General features: G+C 41.9%; 1 protein-coding gene across 21 annotated transcripts in view; it reads right to left on the reverse strand.

Annotated features, from left to right (window-relative positions):
* mycbp2 (MYC binding protein 2) overlaps positions 1-20,023 on the reverse strand; it is a 217,821-nt gene that overhangs the window by 28,155 nt on the left and 169,643 nt on the right. For 16 of the 21 annotated variants that reach the window (XM_055636757.1, XM_055636751.1, XM_055636749.1 and 13 more), the window contains 8 exons: positions 19,273-19,442; positions 16,492-16,736; positions 15,771-15,938; positions 15,503-15,660; positions 8,561-8,784; positions 8,218-8,367; positions 3,995-4,155; positions 776-932 (listed from right to left, as the gene is read on the reverse strand). In XM_055636757.1, the coding sequence (XP_055492732.1) occupies positions 776-932; positions 3,995-4,155; positions 8,218-8,367; positions 8,561-8,784; positions 15,503-15,660; positions 15,771-15,938; positions 16,492-16,736; positions 19,273-19,442 (1,433 nt within the window). The remainder of the gene's footprint in view (positions 1-775; positions 933-3,994; positions 4,156-8,217; positions 8,368-8,560; positions 8,785-15,502; positions 15,661-15,770; positions 15,939-16,491; positions 16,737-19,272; positions 19,443-20,023) is intronic. The other 5 variants (XM_055636765.1, XM_055636762.1, XM_055636753.1 and 2 more) reach the window with 1 other exon arrangement.

Raw genomic sequence — 20,023 nt, forward strand, 5'->3', positions numbered from 1 at the left:
CACACGGGAATGAGGAAAGTACTGGGCAAATTATTAGATTAGTACAGTAAACCCTCGCAATAATGGATTTTGGTTTTAGCACACCAAGGCTCCTGTTGCACCACTTCCCCACCTCTGCCAGTTACCCAGTGAGCTGGTGACAAGTGGTGTGCTTCTGGTTGCAGGAGCAGAGAGAGCGAGTGGCATGAAGGGAGTGCGAGTACTGGACCCGTCCCTGGCGCATCACATATGGGTTTGGGAGCTCTGCAGTTCCCCGGCCTATGAATTCCCGCATGCTTAATCCCTCTAACACCTTGTTTCTTCCCTCCCGGCCTTGGGTTAAACATTATCCTCCTCACTTGGTTATAGTGAACAATTGGCAATAACGGACGCCATCCTCCAAGGTCCCACCCCCCCCATGGTCCGTTATTTCAAGGATATACTATACTTGAATAGAAGTCATCACAGAAGGTAGTTGAGGCCAGTTTATTGGCTATATTTAAGAGGGAGTTAGATGTGGCGAGAATGGAGAGAAGGCAGGTATGGGATATTGATTTGGATTATCATATTGAATGGCGGTGCGGGCTCGAAGGGCTGAATGGCCTACTCCTGCACCTATTTTCTATGTTTCTATGAATAGAATGATGAAAAGCAAAATCTTAAACCAGATAGATACTCAATAATATATTGGACCTGAAAACAGTGGGCAAATCTTATACTGGAGTCAATTAAGTAAAAAAATAATACTACTTTTTATTAATAATATTCGGTTTAAAAACATGAGCATTTGTTGTACCTGATTTAATGCTTCATAGCCTGATTGAACACTGATGTTAAAGTTTTCTTCACTATCACCATCATCAGATTTAGAAAGAATGTTATTGATATGGTGAAAAACATTGCTCTGATGAAGGAATTGGTGATCAGACTGCTTGAATTTCAGGCTCCAGCATCTATACACAAAACAAAAATATATTAGCATAGAAATGGTTTCATTTGAAGCCAATTGCACATTGGGGTCAGAAATGGATGCAAGGAGAAAAACAAAAGGATAATCTGGAGACCCAATGATTTGACCATTATACCTGGTACTGATTACCCATAAGTGACAATTTCCAACTGTCATGATTGGTGACTTCATTTTCTGAATATGAAATGGAGCTGTGCAATTTTATTTACTGTTAATTTATAGGTATTCCGTGTTATCACACAATGCACATTCTAGCTCTCCTACATTGCCCAGCTAGTAAATAAAGTGATGAATGCTGCATTTGCATTTAAAACTGAGATAATGTCTGAGCCACATAATGAAGTGAATACATAAGCAATCCACAACCTAGGAGTGGATTTCTTACTCATGCCCATTGGAAATTGAATTAAACAATTTGATGTCATCTTTGAGGGTTAAAATTTGTTTGGCCATCATCCTTCCCTCTGGTTTAACATTTCACTCCCTCCCTTCCTTCCTATCAGAGTCCACCATTCACATATTTTTGTCTTCTCCACCTCCTGCCTCAGTTACAATGTCCACCCTTCTTTCCTCACCCGACTCATCTGGCAATCAAACCCTCCTCATCTGGATTAACCGGCAAATAGCTCTGACCCCAATCCTTCCCTTCACCTCTTTCTACAAGCTATCTTCCCTCTACTCCATTAGTTTGTCGAGGATCCTGACACAAAATGTAGTCATTCCATTTCCTTGCACATATGCAATCTGATTTGCTGCGTTCTTCCACATGGGAAAAGTTAATAAATATTGATGCTTTAAATTTTAAATGGTAACTTCAGCATCATTCCTGTGACAAAAATCATTTATCTGATTGGCAAGATGTATGAAATAACAGCATAGACCAACAGTCAGAAAGGGACAGATTAAACAAGGATAATTAGCATGGGTTTAAGGAATTTATGCCTGACTAATAAATTAACATTTTGAGAGTAAGGAGTATGATGAAGTGGTGTATCTTTACAATATTTCAGCTTGGGTAACTGAAATTTAAAAATCATTATATTTTGTATCTAAAGAACTTGAGATACAGAATTAAAATGAGCTGATACGAAACGATAAATAGACAAACAGAAAATACGAAAGATGCAACAAAAGTAACCGATTTTTGTCAGGTGTTCGTGTTACAGTAAATCACAATATTGATGGTTTTCTTATGTCCAGAAAAAGAAAGTGTGACTGCAGGGCTAGATTGATAGCAAGTGTTGACTGAGCATAATCTCACTCATTAAATTTTGCTACTGACCTCACCACAGCATAGACTACAATCCTAAAATTCCAACTTAAATTGACTGCATCCTCACGATCATTTGAGGTATTTATCTTCAAATACCAAGTAATTTTAAAATAAATAACTCCTCACCCACATCATCATTGGAGGAGGGGGGTCGTGACACACACCTGCAATTTCACCAAAGTGACTATTCTCTAAATTCAAGTGAAGACCTTATGTCTTCCAAAGAGGAAGAAAGATTCTAAGGGGAGTAAGAGACGACCATGGCTGACAAGGGAAGTCAAGGACAGAATAAAAATAAAATAGAAGTATAACACAGCAAAGATGAGCGGGAAGCCAGAGGGTTGGGAAACATTTAAAGAGCAACAGAAGATAATTAATAAGGCTGATTATTATCTGAATGGTGTCAAGTTAGGAAAAGGTGAAGTACAACAAGATCTGGGTGGCCTTGTACATTAGTCACTGAAAGTAAGCATGCATGTACAGCAGGCAGTGAAGAAAGATAATGGCATGTTGGCCTTCATAACAAAAGGAGTTTAGTATAGGAGTAAAGAGGTCCTTCTGCAGTTGTACAGGGCCTCGGTGAGACCACACCTGGAGTATTATGTGCAGTTTTGGTCTCCAAATTTGAGGAAGGATATTCTTGCTATTGAGGGAGTGCAGCGTAGTTTCACGAGGTTAATTCCCGGAATGGCGGGACTGTCATATGTTGAAAGAATGGAGCGTTTGGTCTTGTATACATTGGAATTTAGCAGGATGAGAGGATATCATATTGAAACATATAAGATTATTAGGGATTGGACACGCTGGAGGCAGGAAACATGTTCCCGATGTTGGGGGAGTCCAGAACCAGGGGCTACAGTTTAAGAATAAGAGGTAGGCCATTTAGAACGGAGATGAGGAAAAACCTTTTCACTAAGAGTTGTGAGTGTGAAATTCTCTGCCTCAGAAGGCAGTGGAGGCCGATTCTCTGGATGCTTTCAAGAGAGTTCGATAGAGCTCTTAAATATAGCGGAGTCAAGTAATATGGGGAGAAGGCAGGAACGGGGTACATTGTGGATGATCAGCCATGATCACAGTGAATGGCGTCGTTGGCTCAAAGGGTCGAATGGCCTACTCCTGCACCTATTGTCTATTATATATTGTCTATTGTCATGACCGAATTAAGTCAAATGCTGTTCTTGTCTATCTCACAGCAATGTGTATACACTGTGTATGCAAGCAAAGAATCTCACTGCGCATAGTCACATGTGACAATAAAGTATTCCTATTCACTGACACTCAGCAATGCAAACTTGCCAGATATTATTTGGCACCGCTTATGAATGTTGCAATTGCAACACTTCCATGATTGTTCAAACTGATGCCTAGTAACTCAATTATCATAAATTCAACCAAATAATCTCTGTTAAGCATTACTTGACAGTGCATAATTCAGTGCAGGTTATTAGCTGTAACACGAGTTCAAATAAAGGTGAATCTAACCCTAAAACATTTGCAAAAAAAGGCTAAAACCAGAAGCATGTAAAGCTTGGAGTATCACAAGAAATAATTATGCCAGAAGGTCTACTTTGACACCAGTTTTCAAACAAAGTTAAATTTATTCATGATTTGCTGCTGAATGAGAAATTAAAATATTTTACTGTCAGATCCAAAATTATTGCCCAGTTAGATGATTTACAAACTATTTTTTTTTATCTCTTCTACATACGATCCCTAAAATTTTGTAGGAATGAAATTACTTCCTATATATCAATGGAAGAACTTTAGCATACCGTAAAGCCATCTGTTGCAATGAACTGCCACTGGGGAGTGACATCATCAAGTCTGAAATAGTTTGCAGGAGGCGGTGGAACGTTTGAGGTAAAGGATGAGCTGCCTCCCCAGCGATCACAATATCAGACAGTGGGTGCTCACACACTCCAGTATCTTTCTCCTAATTTACAATAAAAATAAAGGTTATTAGTGGCTTCACCATTGAAAACAGTTTAAAATCGAGCAATGTCATTCCTTTTATTCATATTATATTAGTGGGTGGATAGAACTAGGGCACAAATATACTCAGCACCAATCCGGGTGGAACCACAAGATATACATCAGATGGAAAGTTGGGAGGAACATGTGCAGATGAAATTTAATCCTGACCAGTGAAGCATTTGGGACAATATGGAGTCATGCAGCATGGTACAACGTGTCCATGCCGACCAAGATGCATCATCCAAGCTAGACCCATTTGCCCACACTTGGCCCATTTCCCTTTCCTATAAATGTACCCGTATAAATGCTTTTTTAAATGTCGGCAGACCTGCCTCAACTACTTTTTCTGTCAGCTTGTTCCATTTACCCTCTCTGTGGAAAAACCTGCCCCTCCTGTTCGTATTAAAACTTTCCACTCTCCCCTTAAGCCTATGCCATCGAGTTCTTGATCACCGAAGATAGACACACAATGCTGGAGTAACTCGGCGGGATAGGCACCATCTTTAGATAGAAGGAGTGGGTGACGTTTCAGGTTGAGACCTTTCTTCTGAATCCAGAGATGCATCGATGCGCGATGCTGCCTGTCCCGCTGAGTTACTCCAGCATTTAGGTCTATTTTCAGTGTAAAACAGCATTTGCAGTACCTTCCGACACATAGTCTTGATCAACCCTACCTTGGGAAAGATACTGCAGTCACTATCTATTCCCCTCATGATTTTATACATCTCTATAAGATCACAACTATGCCTCCTTCTCTGCAAGGAATATATTCCCAGCCTGCTCAACCTCTCCATATAGCACAGGTCCTCGAGTCCTGGCAACATCACCCTAAATCTTGTCTGCACTCTTTCTCGTTCACAGCATCTTTCCTGTAGTAAGGAGACCAAAACTGAACACAATACTCCAAATGCTGCCTCGCCAATGGTCTTGTACAACTGGAACATTATCTCCATTTTTTTGCAAAGTGCTGGAGGATTTCAACGGATCTGGCAGCATTTGTTGAGGGAATGGACAGATGACTGCCATCTCTAAATGGAGAGAAGGCAGGTACGGGATACTGAGTTGGATGATCAGCCATGATCATATTGAATGGCGGTGCAGGCTCGAAGGGCCGAATGGCCTACTCCTGCACCTAATTTCTATGTTTCTATGTTTCTATGACAAATTTCAGTTTCAGAAAACTAAAACAGTTTCAGTTCAAATTGAACAGAACGGGGTAGGTAGAGAGGTAGGTTCTGGTCCAGGAATGCCGAGGCCCTGTTAAAGAAGGGACAGAGCCGACTTCTTTGAGAAGGCTCCGCTCCTTCAACGTCTGCAGTAAGATGCTGTAGATGTTCTACCAATCGGTGGTAGCCAGTGCCATCTTCTTCACTGCCGTGTGCTGGAGCAGCAGGGCAAAGGTTGCAGACGCCAATAGGATCAGCAAACCACGGCTCGAAATTAACGGTTGCCAATGGCGACCTAAAGTCCCGCCAGGCAACCTAAACGGTGTGCCATTTTGCCCGGCTTGGCAAGCACCCGGGACACCTATCGTTCAACTCTGAGCGGGCCCCCCTCTCTATCTCTCTCTCTGTCACTCTCCGTCTCCGCCCGCCATCCGTGTCCAGGCCGCCGGTTCTCCACCCGCTCCTCATCTGCAGGCCACCTTGCACATGCGCACTGCCACGGCCTGTACATCCTCCCCCTGCACAAGCGCACAACCATGGCCAGCGCATCATTGGCCGTGGTTGTGCACATGTGCCGCTCTGCACTTGCACATTGCCACAGCACCTGGTCGGGGAGAAGAAAGGAAGAGGCAGAGACAGTGGGCTGAGGGAGAGCTGAGAAGGGGAGGAGAAAGCAGGGACTGCTTGAAATTGGAGAAGGCAATGTTCATACCACTGGGGTGTAAACTCCCCAAGCGAAGTATGAGGTGCTGCTCCTCCAATTTATGGTGGGCCTCACTCTGGCTATGGAGGAGGCCCAGGACAGAAAGGTCGGATTCGGAATGGGAGGGGGAATTGAAGCACTGAGCCACCGGGAGATCAGGTTGGTTATTGCAAACTGAGCGGAGGTGTTGGGTGAAGCGATCGCCAAACCTACGCTTGGTCTCACCGATGTAGAGCAGCTGACACCTAGAGCAGCGGATGCAATAGATGAGGTTGGTGGAGGTGCTGGTGAACCTCTGCCACACATGGATAGACTGCTTGGGTCCTTGAATGGAGTCAAGGAGGTAAAGCGCCAAGTGTAGGATTTCCTGCGGTTGCAAGGGAAAGTGCCAGGAGAGGGGGTGGTTTGGGTGGGAAGAGACAAATTGACCAGGGAGTTACGGAGGGAGCGGTCAATGCGGAAAGCCGACAAGGTAGGAGATGGGAAGATGTGGCCAGTGGTGGGATCCCGTTGGTAGACAAAAAAGCTGGAGAAAATCAGCAGGCGAGGCAACATCTATGGAGCGAAGGAATAGGCGACGTTTCGGTTTGGGACCCTTCGTCAGACTGATGTTGGGGGAGGGGGGGGGGGGAAGAAAGGAAGAGGTGGAGACAGTAGGCTGTGCGAGAGCTGAGAATGGGAGGGGAAGGAGGGAGAAAGCAAGGACTACCTGAAATTGGAGAAGCCAAAGTTCATACCGCTGGGGTGTAAACTACCCAAGCGAAATATGAGGTGCTATTACTCCAATTTGCAGTGGGCCTCACTCTGGCCATGGTCATTGTGGTATATATCATGTCTTGATTGGTGAATATGTTTAGTTTGTGACTTTATTTGAAGCAGAAATAATATGTGAATGCTTCATTGAGCACAATTCCGACTGATAACTACGCACTTCGTCCGAGCACATTATCGCATGCGTCATGCAAGCTGTCTTAAATGACCACCTAAACTGTCATTTGGCAACCTAAAAAGCTGCCTAGGTTGCCCGCCTGGAAATAGAGGAAAAAAAGTTAAGTGAGAGCCCTCATCAGGAAGGCTTCGCAAGTGATAAGTGAACACAAACAGAGTGTTTGATTACATCTGAGAACCATTTACAGCATGTTGTCAATTAAGAACTCCTGCTCTTTGTTTCATGTCCAATCTGTCTGTGCCTACACGGTAAAATTACTAAATGACTGCCGGTATCACTTGTGCTCCAGTGTTCATTAGTAGGCAGACATTATACTCAGTACTTTAAACAAAATCAAAAAAATATTATTCACTCAACTTAATCTTAATGCACTGCAAATTGGTGTTCATTCTGCTCTCTTAGGCTACAAATCAGTTTTCTCCCAGATGTAACAACATCTGACAGCAAGGCCAATGGTCTAGATTTTTATGGTTAGAGCAAATCAACACCACTTTCTATTGATCTTGGAGAAAGCAACTTAAAACAAACACGGAACCATTTTGTCAAATGTATTTTTTTCCAGCATCACTTCAGTGATCCTGAGCACATGGAAAGAGTGATGTAATTCAAATCATTGAGAAGCCAATTAGAAGGAATTCTCTCGTTCAGGTAAAGACAAAGCAATATTTTCCTTTTAAACCAATCAATATGGAGGGCAAAATAATAACTGGAATATACACAACACAAAATATGAAATATCACAAAACCTAAACCAAATAATTTTAACTTTGAAATATTCAACTGAAAGAATTGGCATTCATATTAAATACTTCTTTGTTAGGAGACGGAGAGCTAGTTTATTAAACCTGCAAAAACCCAATCTTACGTATCCAAGTATAACGTTTTCAGGATTTGGCAGAAAAAGACTAGATCATATACATTTAAACCCATTAATTCACTGATTTCCTTTAATTAAAACAGAAGATGGGTGAAAGTATTTCTTGCCATAGGCTGAATCACTGACGTCAATTTTAGGATTGCCACATATAATGTAGTAATCCCGAGTCACTGTCAGTTTCAGGGGATAAGAAGAAGTGACTTTACTTATGCCTCAACTACATTTGGAGTGATACCTCTAACTTCTTCATCCACTACATTCCAGAAAGTTTGGATAATGTCATTTGGCTCATTCAAAACATTCAGCCATTGCAATATTTAACTAACCTGTTCTCCATTTTCTTTGTTCACTTTGTTGTCATCAACCTCTTCATCTTCTAATTCCATGGGAGCTGGAGTCAGAGATGCCACAAAATGCCAGAGAATATCGTGGAGAGCAGTTGTCTGAATTACACTGCACAATAGCCAATTGAAGGCCTGAAAAAATAGCCACAAAGTTAACACTTTATTCTTGAAAAAAAACAAAACTTTGATCCAATTAAAGCAGTTATTTTAATCATAAGTTGCCAACCGCTTAGAATTCTTATCTGTAAAGAACATTAACAACATGTTGCTTAATGCAGAAAGTGCATACAGACACTGAATTTAGAGAACTACTGATTATACTGACCTCCAGAGCATATACTCGGCAAGCAGATTTCCTTAGGGCATGTCTCATTGCCATTTCCAACCCTTCTAAATCATGGTGCTGGATGACAAATGCTAGAACTGGCCACTGGAAATTTCTTTCTCCCTTGGGCAGAGAACTATGAGCCGAGATCAGGCGAGAAAGCTCAGGAGATGGATGTCGAAGGAGAGATGACCCCACTTCTACTCGAGAAGAAAATTTAGTGACTAAAACGTTTAAACATAAATAAAACACGATGACATTTTTCCACTCTGCTTACTTTAACCTATGTCCCTATAAACTTACAACAATTTGCTAAAATCAGTACAAACACAGATTACATGCGTTGACACGAGTGACTCTGCTGTTGTGTGGCGAACTAAACTCTAATTTAAAATATCTTGGTACTAACCATCCAACATAGTCTTGGACCACCCACCGGATCAACAATTCACCCATTTTGCTTCCGACTATAAAAACCTCATCTTCACTAAAGAGGTTCTCTCTATAGCCCCTACCCTCAGACCTCCAAACACATATGCATCCCTGGTGCCAGGGTCCAAGATGTCTCAGGCCGACTTAAGAACATCCTCGTGAGGGAAGGTGAACAGCCGGAAGTAGTTGTACATGTAGGCACAAATGACGTGGGTAAGAAGTGGAAGGAGGTTCTGCACCGTGAGTACAGTGAACTAGGTAGGAGGAAGAAAAGCAGGACTTCTAGGGTGGTTATCTCTGGGTTACTTCCAGTACCTCATGCTAGTGAGTGTAGGAACAGGGAGATAGGGGATCTGAATATGTGGCTGTGGAGTTGGGGCAGGGATTTAGATTTCTAGATCTCTGGGATCTCTTCTGGGGCAGGGATGACCTGCAGAAAAAGGATGGGTTGCACCTTAATTGGAGGGGGACCGACATCCTGGCAGGCAGGTTTGCTTGTGCTACATGGGTGGGTTTAAACTAAACAGTGGGGAGGGGGGGGGGGGGGGGGGGGGGTGGACAGTGGGAGGGGGGGGGGGGGGGGAGTGGAGTCAATACTGCCAAGCAGCAGTAGGGAGGTTGAGGATAGCATCAAGCATGAAATTAGGGATGCATGTAGCAAAGGTACAGCAGTGTCCATGGGTGGCTTTAATCTACATATAGATTGAGCCAACCAAATTGGTAGCAGCGCTGAGGAGGATTTCCTAGAATGTATACGGGATGGTTTTTATGTATAAGAACCAACTAGAGGACAGGCCATCCTAGACTGGGTATTGTGTAATGAGGAAGGATTAGTTAGCGATCTTGTAGTGCAAAGACCCTTGGGCAACAATGACTATAATATGGTGGAATTCTGCATTAGCATGGAAAGTGGCACGGTTAATTCGGAGACTATGGTCCTAAACTTAAAGAAAGGAGACTTTGAAGGTATGAGATGGGAATTGGCTAGGATAGACTGGGAAATTATACTTAAAGGGTTAACGGCAGAGATGCAATGGCAAAGATTTAAAGGCCACATGGATGAACTCAAAAAATTGTTCATCCCTGTCTGGCGAAAAAATAAAATGAGGAAGGCAGCTCAACCGTGGCTAACAAGGGAAATCAAGGATAGTGTTAAATCCAAGGAAAAGACATAAATTGGCCAGAGGAACCAGCAGACTGGAAGAAATTTAGAAATTTAGAAATCAACGGAGGAGGACAAAGGGGTTAATTAAGAGGGGGAAAAAAAAGAGCATGAATGAAAGCTTGCAGTGAATATAAAAACTGACTCTAAAGTCTTTTTAGATATATATAAAGGTAACGATTAGTGAAGACAAATGTAGGTCTCTTACAATCAGAGACAGGTGAATATATATAACAAGGAAATGGCAGAATTGTTAAACGAGTACTTTGTCTTCACTAAGGAAAACACAAACAATCTCCAAGAAATACTTGGGGATTGAGGATCTAGTGGGAGGGAGGAACTGAAGAGAATTCACATTAGTCAGGAAATGGTGCTAGGCAAACTGTTGGGACTCAAGGCAGATAAATCCCCAGGGCCTGATGGTCTGCATCCCAGAGTACTCAGGGAGTTGTGAGCTGCAATGAGGATGCTATGAGGTTGCAGGGTGACTTGGATAGGTTGGGTGAGTGGGCAGATACATGGCAGAAGCAGTATAATGTGGATAAATGTGAGGTTATCCATTTTGGTGGCAAGAACAGGAAGGCAGATTATTATCTGAATGATGTCAGATTAGGCATAAAGGGGAGGTGCAACGAGACCTGGGTGTCCTTGTACATTGGTCACTGAATGCAAGCATTCAGGTACAGCAGGCAGCGAAGAAAGCGAATGGCATGTTGGACTTCATTGCGAGAGGATTTAATTTTAGGAGCAAAGAGGTCCTACTGGAGTTGTATAGGGCCCTGGTGAGACCGCACCTGGAGTATTGTGTGCAATTTTGGTCTCCTAATTTGAGGAAGGGCATTATTGCTATTGAGGGAGTACAGCGTAGGTTCACCAGGTTAATGCCTGGGCTGGCGGGACTGACAAATGATGAAAGAATGGTTCGACTGGGCTTGGAAAGGATTGGACAGGCTAGATGCAGGAAAATTCTTCCCGATGCTAGGGGAGTTCAGAACCAGGGGTCACAGTTTAAGAATAAGAGGTAGGCCATTTAGGACTGAGATGACGAAAAACTTCTTCACCCAGAGAGTTGTGAATCTGTGGAATTCTCTGCCACAGAATGTAGTGGAGGCCAATTCACTGGATGTTTTCAAGAGAGGGCTAATGAATCAAGGGATATGGGGGAAAAGCAGGAACGGGGTACTGATTTTAGATGATCAGCCATGATCATATTGAATGGCGGTGCTGACTCGAATGGCCTACTCCTGCACCTATTTTTCTTTGTTTCTATCCTGCATCTAATTTCTCTCAATGATCCACAAGCAATCCAAGCTTAAGGAGCATCACTAAGACACACAACAGCCTTTCAGACTTAGTCTAAAATATTAGTCACCTTTCCAGTTCCAACATTTTTTCAAACCATTTTTTCGATTATGCCCAATTACCTAACCCTTTTTTGCCTTGTACCATCATTCTTTTCTGGCAGTTAATCTCTCAGCAGAACTCTGCAATTTATACACAGCCCAGAAAAAAATGATTGAATGCTTCCAAACATATTTTGCAAAGATTAATAATATGTACAGAATCATAGCATTTTAAAGATATGTTGAAAAATGAAATACATAAGGAGCACATTCAAAATCATCATAGCCTTCTCCTTAATTTAAGAAAAAGACTTTAATGAGAGTCTAAACTGAGTAAAAATAGAGAGTAACTAAGGAAACAGTAATTAAATGAAATCAAGTTTAAGCTTCGAAGCCTCAAGACTGGATAGAGGAAATAGCAAGACAAGGTGTTGAGTTTTTATTTAAATTCAAGGGTGAATGCTTACAATAGAAAGAAACACTTGGGACTGGTCTTTGGTGCTTAAAATAAAGTGGAAAGTTGCCAAATTAACTGGTTACATCAATATAACAGCAAGGAAATCCACCAGCCTAACTTGGCAATGACAAATCTTTAGCACATGGGCAGTTTGCATACTACAATTGATATTTACATGTACAAGCTGAATTGTACACCAATAAATGCTGGTCCTTTCACCATTTCAGACTTGAGAATCTCAATCAAACTACTGACTAATAGAGCACATTCCTCTCACAAAAATCCTCCATTACTTACAAAATTCTTAAGGGGTTGGACAGGCTAGATGCAGGAAGATTGCTCCCGATGTTGGGGAAGTCCAGGGCAAGGGGTCACAGCTTAAGGATAAGGAGGAAATCCTTTAAAACCGAGATGTGAAGAACCTTTTTCACACAGAGAGTGGTGAATCTCTGGAACTCTCTGCCACAGAGGGTAGTTGAGGCCAGTTCATTGGCTATATTTAAGAGGGAGTTAGATGTGGCCCTTGTGGCTAAGGGGATCAGAGGGTATGGAGAGAAGGCAGGTACGGGATACTGAGTTGGATGATCAGCCATGATCATATTGAATGGCGGAGCAGGCTCGAAGGGCCGAATGGCCTACTCCTGCACCTAATTTCTATGTTTCTATGTGGTCCAGAATTTTGTAGTTTCTGATCAAGAAACACTATCAGCAATTAGTTAAATTCATCCTATCCCTTTAACCTCCATCATGTTTCGGAATCAAATACACAGGACAAGATGTTAAGAAGTCCCTTGTGCCAATAGGTGGGGAGCATTTCACGACATTCGTTGATTGTTGAGAGTGGTAGACGCTCAACATCGGTGGGGGGCGGGATACGTATATCTTGGCCTGGGTAACCTTCAGGACAGTTGGGCACAGGACACATCATCAGGTCTTGGAAATAGCTCTTGACCAGTGTGGTGATGAGCTCTGGTACATGGAAAAAGGCAAAAGATTCCCAAAGGAGTTCATGGGGAACTGAACCAAATGCATTGGCCAGATCGAGGAAGATCACATGTAGGTCTCTCTTCTCCTTCTTAGCTGCTTGGATCTGGTGCCAGATCATGCTTGTATGCTCCAAGCAGCCCGAAAATCCTGGAATTCCTGATTTCTGTACAGATGTATCAATGTACTTGTTTGTTACCAGATAGGTGGACAGCCTTTGTGATACAATGCTGAAAAAGATTTTTCTCTCGACGTTGATGAGACATATTGGCCGGAATTGGCTGATGTCTGACGCATCCTTTTCTTTAGGTATTAGCATGCCGCCGGCCCTTCGCCACGTCTTAGGCATTGTTTGCTTCTTCCACACCACCCTCATGAGCTTCCATAGAAAGCGTAACACATCCGGGGCGTTCTTGTAGAGCTTGTATGGTACTCCGTTTGGCCCCGGAGCTGATGCTGCTCTTGCTCGCCGGCCAGTGTTCTCTACCTCTTTCCATCTCAGAGGGCTGGTGTCCAGATTGAATTCAGGTGGTTGAATAGGCGGGATGTCATGTGGGATGACTAACCGCTCATGCCTTTTCGTGTCTTGGTGGGCCTTTTCCAGGTGTTCCTCCAATATCCGTTTTGATGTTTTCAAAGTTCCACTTTTTTCCTTTGCGAAGAGGTCTTTGATAAACTTGAAAGGATCTTGAACTTGAAAGAACCGTGTTCTTGTGTGTCCTTTCTTCTTGCGAAGTTTCCTCAAGTTCTCTGCTTTTCGCAAGGTTGCCAATCGGCTCTTGATATCCTCTTGGAGTAGCATAAGACCTTCTCTCTCTGCGCCAGTTGCTTATTTCCATTTCTTTTTCAACTGTCTGATTAGCCTCTCGATCTCCTGCTGCCTCCTGGACTTGATTGGTGTTGGTAATTTCTTTCCACCTCTCCCTTTACTCACCCCAAACCGTTCTTCTCCGTAGATGTAGATTGTGTTGCCCATCCTTTCAAGCTTTTCCACTGCTGTGCCCGCTTGTTGCTCCAAGATATGTATAAGGTCACTGTTGACCGTCTCCCACTCTTTCTTTTCAACAGCTTTGGGCCATTTCACTCCAGGTTTGTGCCCTTTGATCTTACCCTCCAATGGAGGTCTTTGTAGTTGTTGCGTGGGCTCCTCCACCGGCATTTCTGTGCTTGTATCACCCTCTTCAGTGACATGGGTGCTGATGCTCTGCGAACTTTGGTTTGAGTCCCGTCGCTGTGCTTCACTCGACTGATTTGACCGGTTGCTTTGTAAGAAGTACTGGTCAATGCGAGGCCCATGTCTCTGTTCCCTCAAGCACTTTTTCTTCCCTTGGTGGATCTTCAAGCCCTTCACTGATGTTATTTTCTCCCAACTACAAATGCACACCTGAAGTTTGTGTCCCGCAGCTGTTGTGGATGTCTCATGTGCCATGCTCTCCTTGTCCATAGTCGTTTCCGTTCCTGGGTCTGTAACCGTGTTATCAAGCGGTGAGCCATCTTGCGCCCCCGCTCTCGCAGGCTCTAGGGGTATTTTCTTTAATTTACTCTTATTAGCATTTAGCGGGCGTCTCCAACTAACTGAAACAGCGTTGGGGACTGCTGTCATGGGTAGCTAGCCCATGACGGCCCCAGTGGGGTCTGTTCCCTCCTGTCAGCTGTCTCTCCAAGCTGTCACGTGGACTTTCCCATGTTGTCAGCTGTCCTTTCACAGCAGTCACTGGACGAGTCCAGATTATCAGAATCAAATACACAGGACAAGATGTTAAGACGTCCCTTGTGCCAATAGGTGGGGAACATTTCACGACATTCGTTGATTGTTGAGAGTGGTAGACGCTCAACATCGGTGGGGGGCGGGGGGGAGATACGTATATCTTGGCCTGGGTAACCTTCAGGACAGTTGGGCACAGGACACATTATCAGTAGTGTAGCTGATGGACTCACTGCAGGGTATCAAGGATCAGAATGAACAGGGAAAGCTACTTGATATCACCTAACCAATCAGATTGAAAAAGTCAAATTAAATAGCATTTTAGAATAATTAATGTGTCAGAACAGGTACAGAGGAAAGTGTGATTCATGCCTGAGAGAGAAAGAGAAATAAAATACAAATCTTCAACAAATAAAATATAAATGAATGCAATTTTTAACATATACTCCTGTGAAACAGTAACCATAATTAACACATGTCACAGGGTTAAAAGTATACTTAAATTGGACCGGGCACAGCTTAATTTTCTGTGGCATGTTTAGCTTGTAATGGCTCTTTAATTCAATGTTACGTTAGATGATGGGCAGTCACTCCCTGTGCCTTGCACACAAAAAAACTATCTTATATTAGATGTACCATTTTGTTGACAACAAAATCAGGGGCAATACATAATCTTTAGATTATTCATGTTAGTTTGTCACCAAGGTGCTAATAAAAAATATTTAGATTATGCATGTTAGTTTGTCACTAAGATGCTAATAACCATTATATAGTTGAACACATTTTTTTAATGCACCTTTGAGACAAAATAAATTAAAATCGTTTATGCATTATTTTAGTAGCTTCAGAATTGCCTGACCTGCATCACCACTGTTAACTCTGCGCCTGGGAATAGCTTTCACCCTGGCAGGTGACGTTGTGTGTTGTTTGTCGTATTCTGATGCAACAACAGAGTATGATCGTTGGAAGACGCTGCGTTTTGCTGTATCATTTTCCATTATAGGACTTGTTTCAAGACTATAAAGGTGGATGAAATGCACCATTAAAACAACTGAAGAAAGCAAGGGCATTCAGGCTGTGACATTTAATCAAATGTTATGAGTTAACAAATTTTGTTTTGGACGTACCTGGGAGGCATTGATTTCAAATTAGTTTCAGGCTCATCAAAGACATGAGGACAAGCGTCTGGTGTGACAGAAATGTATGGTGCCGGTACAGAAGTGGAACGAAGGTATTTCATTTCATCTTGGAAAAGATGATCGTCATGGTAGCTAGCAAAGTTTTCTGAATGTTGTCTATTTGGCAAAGTTTACAATTGTGAATCCAAGTTGAATTGTATTAGCAAAACAAAATATGTTTCATATTTTAACACCTACTCAAATATCTTTGCATACTAACCCCATTGAGAACGAGTGCAAATTACAACTAGATTATATTGGCTGGGAAGAATATACACAACAGACACAAAATTAATCCATTAAAAAGATGACATTGATTGATTGATTCAAAATAGCAATCAGTGCGCCAAGAACCGATGAAAGACCATTGACCTAAAATATCAACCGTTTCATGTTGCCTGCTGTTGAGTGCCCCTTCCCCACAAAATCTTTTAATTTCATCTTACAATTGAATTATATTAGCTTATTTATTATGTGTGAATATACAAGCTGTCGAGCATGACAAATACAGGTGAACCAATTAATCTGTGCTGGTGCTCAAGTAAAGTTGTTTTGTTTCATAGACATAGTGTTTAATTAAAATGCATTTGTACAACAGTATGTCATCTTGCAATGTTACCAGTTTTTGAGAAAGATCCCTTATCAGTTTTGAGCAAATCTCATACTGTACCTGGCAAGTGTCTGTAGATATAGGCATGGATATTTGTTGGGGAGCTCATCAGAAATGGCTTCCTTCAAACTTGGAAGATGTGGATGGAAGGGCCTTGGGGCATGGTAACAGAGGATATTTGGTTCTGCTGCACTACTCAATGAGAGCAAGAACATGGAGTTGGCTTTAATCACTTGATGCGCTTCCATGGAGGGCAATGCCCGTGGAGTCTTCACCTGCACAGGCTTTTTTCTGGCTTGTTTAACCTGAAAAGGTAAAAACACCACACTAATTTGATCATTATTTTTCACCAAATTATAAAATTGAACAAAAAAATCAAGCCCTCACATAAAAAAGTAGTATCATTACTGTTCCCTAAAAATTAGTAACAAAGAATATAGCAGTGGGACACAGCATAAGGCCCGAAAGCTTCATTCAGCCAAAATAATACTCATATGTCTTCTTCACTGCCTCCGAGATAGGCTGTGGGCCGAGCATCAAAAATGTGACTAGAAATAGGATTTTGTGACCCAAGTCACCAAACTACATGAGATTTTCACATATTGTGTAAAAGAAATCTATATAAATCACCCCTGAAACTCGATATGAAGAAGACTTGCACATTTTTATTAAATTAGAGAAAAACCGAAAAAATGTCAGGAGTTTTTTAGTCCAATCAAAGCACATTTAACATTGAGTTGGCTGCCAGTTGGCCAATCACGCGCTTTGTTTCAGGGTAGCACACAAAATGGCTGAGGGGGCTTCACGGATGCCTGTTTTACTGGAGATTCCGATGTGTTGTTCTGTGTAATAAATGTCGTGGAAACTTGCAGCAGGTTAATTGTATTTAGTGGGAAAAGCATTAAAAAGGCTGAAGAAAGTGCTGCGAAGTGGATTAAAGTGCAAGAAAGCCTTCAAAGTCCCTGCTGATGTGCTGGAACACAAAGAAGGCCCCCATGAATCAACTAACTGAAAGGTAAGACTAAAGTCTGAATTTATGAAAATCTATCTGTATGGACTTTAATTAATTTAATTGCACCATTTTATAATGTGAATAAATTCATTCATTCATTATTCATTCCTTATTCATTCACTTACTCACTTACTCATTCATACATTCATTCATTCATTCATGAAATTGAGGGCCTAAACTATAACATAGTCAATTAAACATTGTCACTAATGCTAGCTGGTAGTAGAGTAATAAGTCTTTAACAAATAATCTCGGAGCTGCCTGCGAAAACTTACCAGGAAAAAGTGCTCCGATCGCGGGACATAGGTACTCGCGGTAAAGTGAAGCCGCGGTCTCAATTAATAAGCGGCCGATTCGTGATCGCGGATCATCTCCGTGGGCGGGCGGGGGGGGGGAGGGGAGGCTGTACATAGTCTGTAGCGGTCGTTTTCAGAGCTAAACGGAGGGAGATCGATCGCTATTTACCTAGGTCCCGCGGTCGGAGCACTTTTTCCCAGTAAATTTTCGCAGGCAGCTCCGAGATTAGTTGTTAAAGACTTATTACTCTAAGTGAGTAAGTGAGTGAGTGAATGAATGAATAAGGAATGAATAAATGAATAAGGAATGAATAATTAATGAATGAATTTATTCACATTATAAATGGTGCAATTAATTTAAGTAAAGTCCATACAGATAGATTTTCATAAATTCAGACTTTAGTCTTACCTTTCAGTTAGTTGATTCATGGGGGCCTTCTTTGTGTTCCAGGACCTCAGCAGGGACTTTGAAGGCTTTCTTGCACTTTAATCCACTTCGCAGCACTTTCTTCAGCCTTTTTAATGCTTTTCCCACTAAATACAATTAACCTGCTGCAAGTTTCCACGACATTTATTACACAGAACAACACATCGGAATCTCCAGTAAAACAGGCATCTGTGAAGCCCCCTCAGCCATTTTGTGTGCTAGCCTGAAACAAAGCGCGTGATTGGCCAACTGGCAGACAACTCAATGTTAAATGTGCTTTGATTGGATTCAAAAATTCCCGACATTTTTCCGTTTTTTCTCTAATTTAATAAAAATGTGCAAGTCTTCTTCATATCGAGTTTCAGGGGTGATTTATATAGATTTTTTTACACAATATGTGAAAATTTCATGTAGTTTGGTGACTTGGGTCACAAAACTGCAGAATAAAGCTCCTCGACCCACAGCCTAAGAGCTCTTAGTACTTGTCTGTGAATGGGTTGGTAAAGGGTGTATATTTGAGCGGTCCAATCAACAATCATCAGATATGCATATGAAAACATAAATGCGAGAGTAACTCAGCGGGTCAGGCAGCATCTCTGGAGAACATGGATAGGTGATGTTTAGGGTCGGGTCTGAAGAAGAGTCCTGATCTGAAACATCACCTATCGATGTTCTCCAGAGATGTTGCCTGACCCAATGAGTTACTCCAGCACTTTGTGTCATTTTTGTAAACCAGCATCAGCAGTTCCTTACATGTGCATAGAAAACTTTTGGTACCACCAGGAAATAGGTTGCATGACTCAATTTTACTACACTTGAACTTCCTCCTAATTGGACCATTCAAAACCTTTCTCCCAATGACAAATCACTGGCCATAACAAGAGAGGGGGTGAAAATAAAATTATAGCCAACAAATTAAAAAAATCTTTAACCAGTCTCTTCCATAAATGTTGAAATCACAATCATGCAGCAGACAAGTGTGCCAAGTACAAAAGTTCTTACAACTGTGTGCAGGACTTCAGTTGTACAATGCAAAGTTGCTTGATAAAATAATTTTCATAATGTGTTGGTCAAAATAGAGACCAATTCCGTCATAGAATACACACCTTTTCACGAGCTGCAGCCTGTTTTTCACGGAGATATTTTTCCCTGCAACGGTCACATACCAGATACCAGGTGCTTCCTCCAACACCACCATCGCCACAGTTCCCCGCCCATCCACCACAGAAATGGCCAATGCTATTATAGCCCTGTCCTCCAGCATAGCGACCACAACCTTTATCAAGATAAAATGTCTTGTAGATGAAACAAGAAGATGATGAATTTTGCTAATCAAAGTATAATCAAATTAAAGGGAAATTCCATACTAAAAAAATTTTAATGGCAGATTTCAGAAAAAAAAAATTAACTGATATCAGGTGATCGCAAGTGGCTCATTTAATTTACAAACAAAATGGGTGGAGTCAACAATGATTGATTCTCTGGATTTCTATTCAAAAGTGCATCAACAGAGCTCGTGCAAGAGCTGAAAATTTTTAGTGCCAAGGAAAGAATAGCCAGGCTGATGTATCTTGAGCATAGGAGGAGTGTAGGTACAACTGAGTTTTTTTTTTAAAAAGATTCCCCATATAAGAAGGGCAATTAGCAATGAGGCCAATAACCAGGATATATGGTCATTGGTAGACGACAGGAGAGCTGAAGAACATAGCTTTTAATCTGAGGAGAAATGGGCATCTGTAATTTACCAGCGAAAATTGTGGATGTAGAACTCCTTATCCTACTTAAAATGTAAATGGTTGAGCTCTTGAAGTGACACAAGTACAAGAGCACAGAACAAAATAGTGGATTAGATTTGCA

This window comes from Leucoraja erinacea, chromosome 6 (assembly GCF_028641065.1).
Source record: "Leucoraja erinacea ecotype New England chromosome 6, Leri_hhj_1, whole genome shotgun sequence".
NCBI classification, from domain to species: Eukaryota; Metazoa; Chordata; class Chondrichthyes; order Rajiformes; family Rajidae; genus Leucoraja; species Leucoraja erinaceus.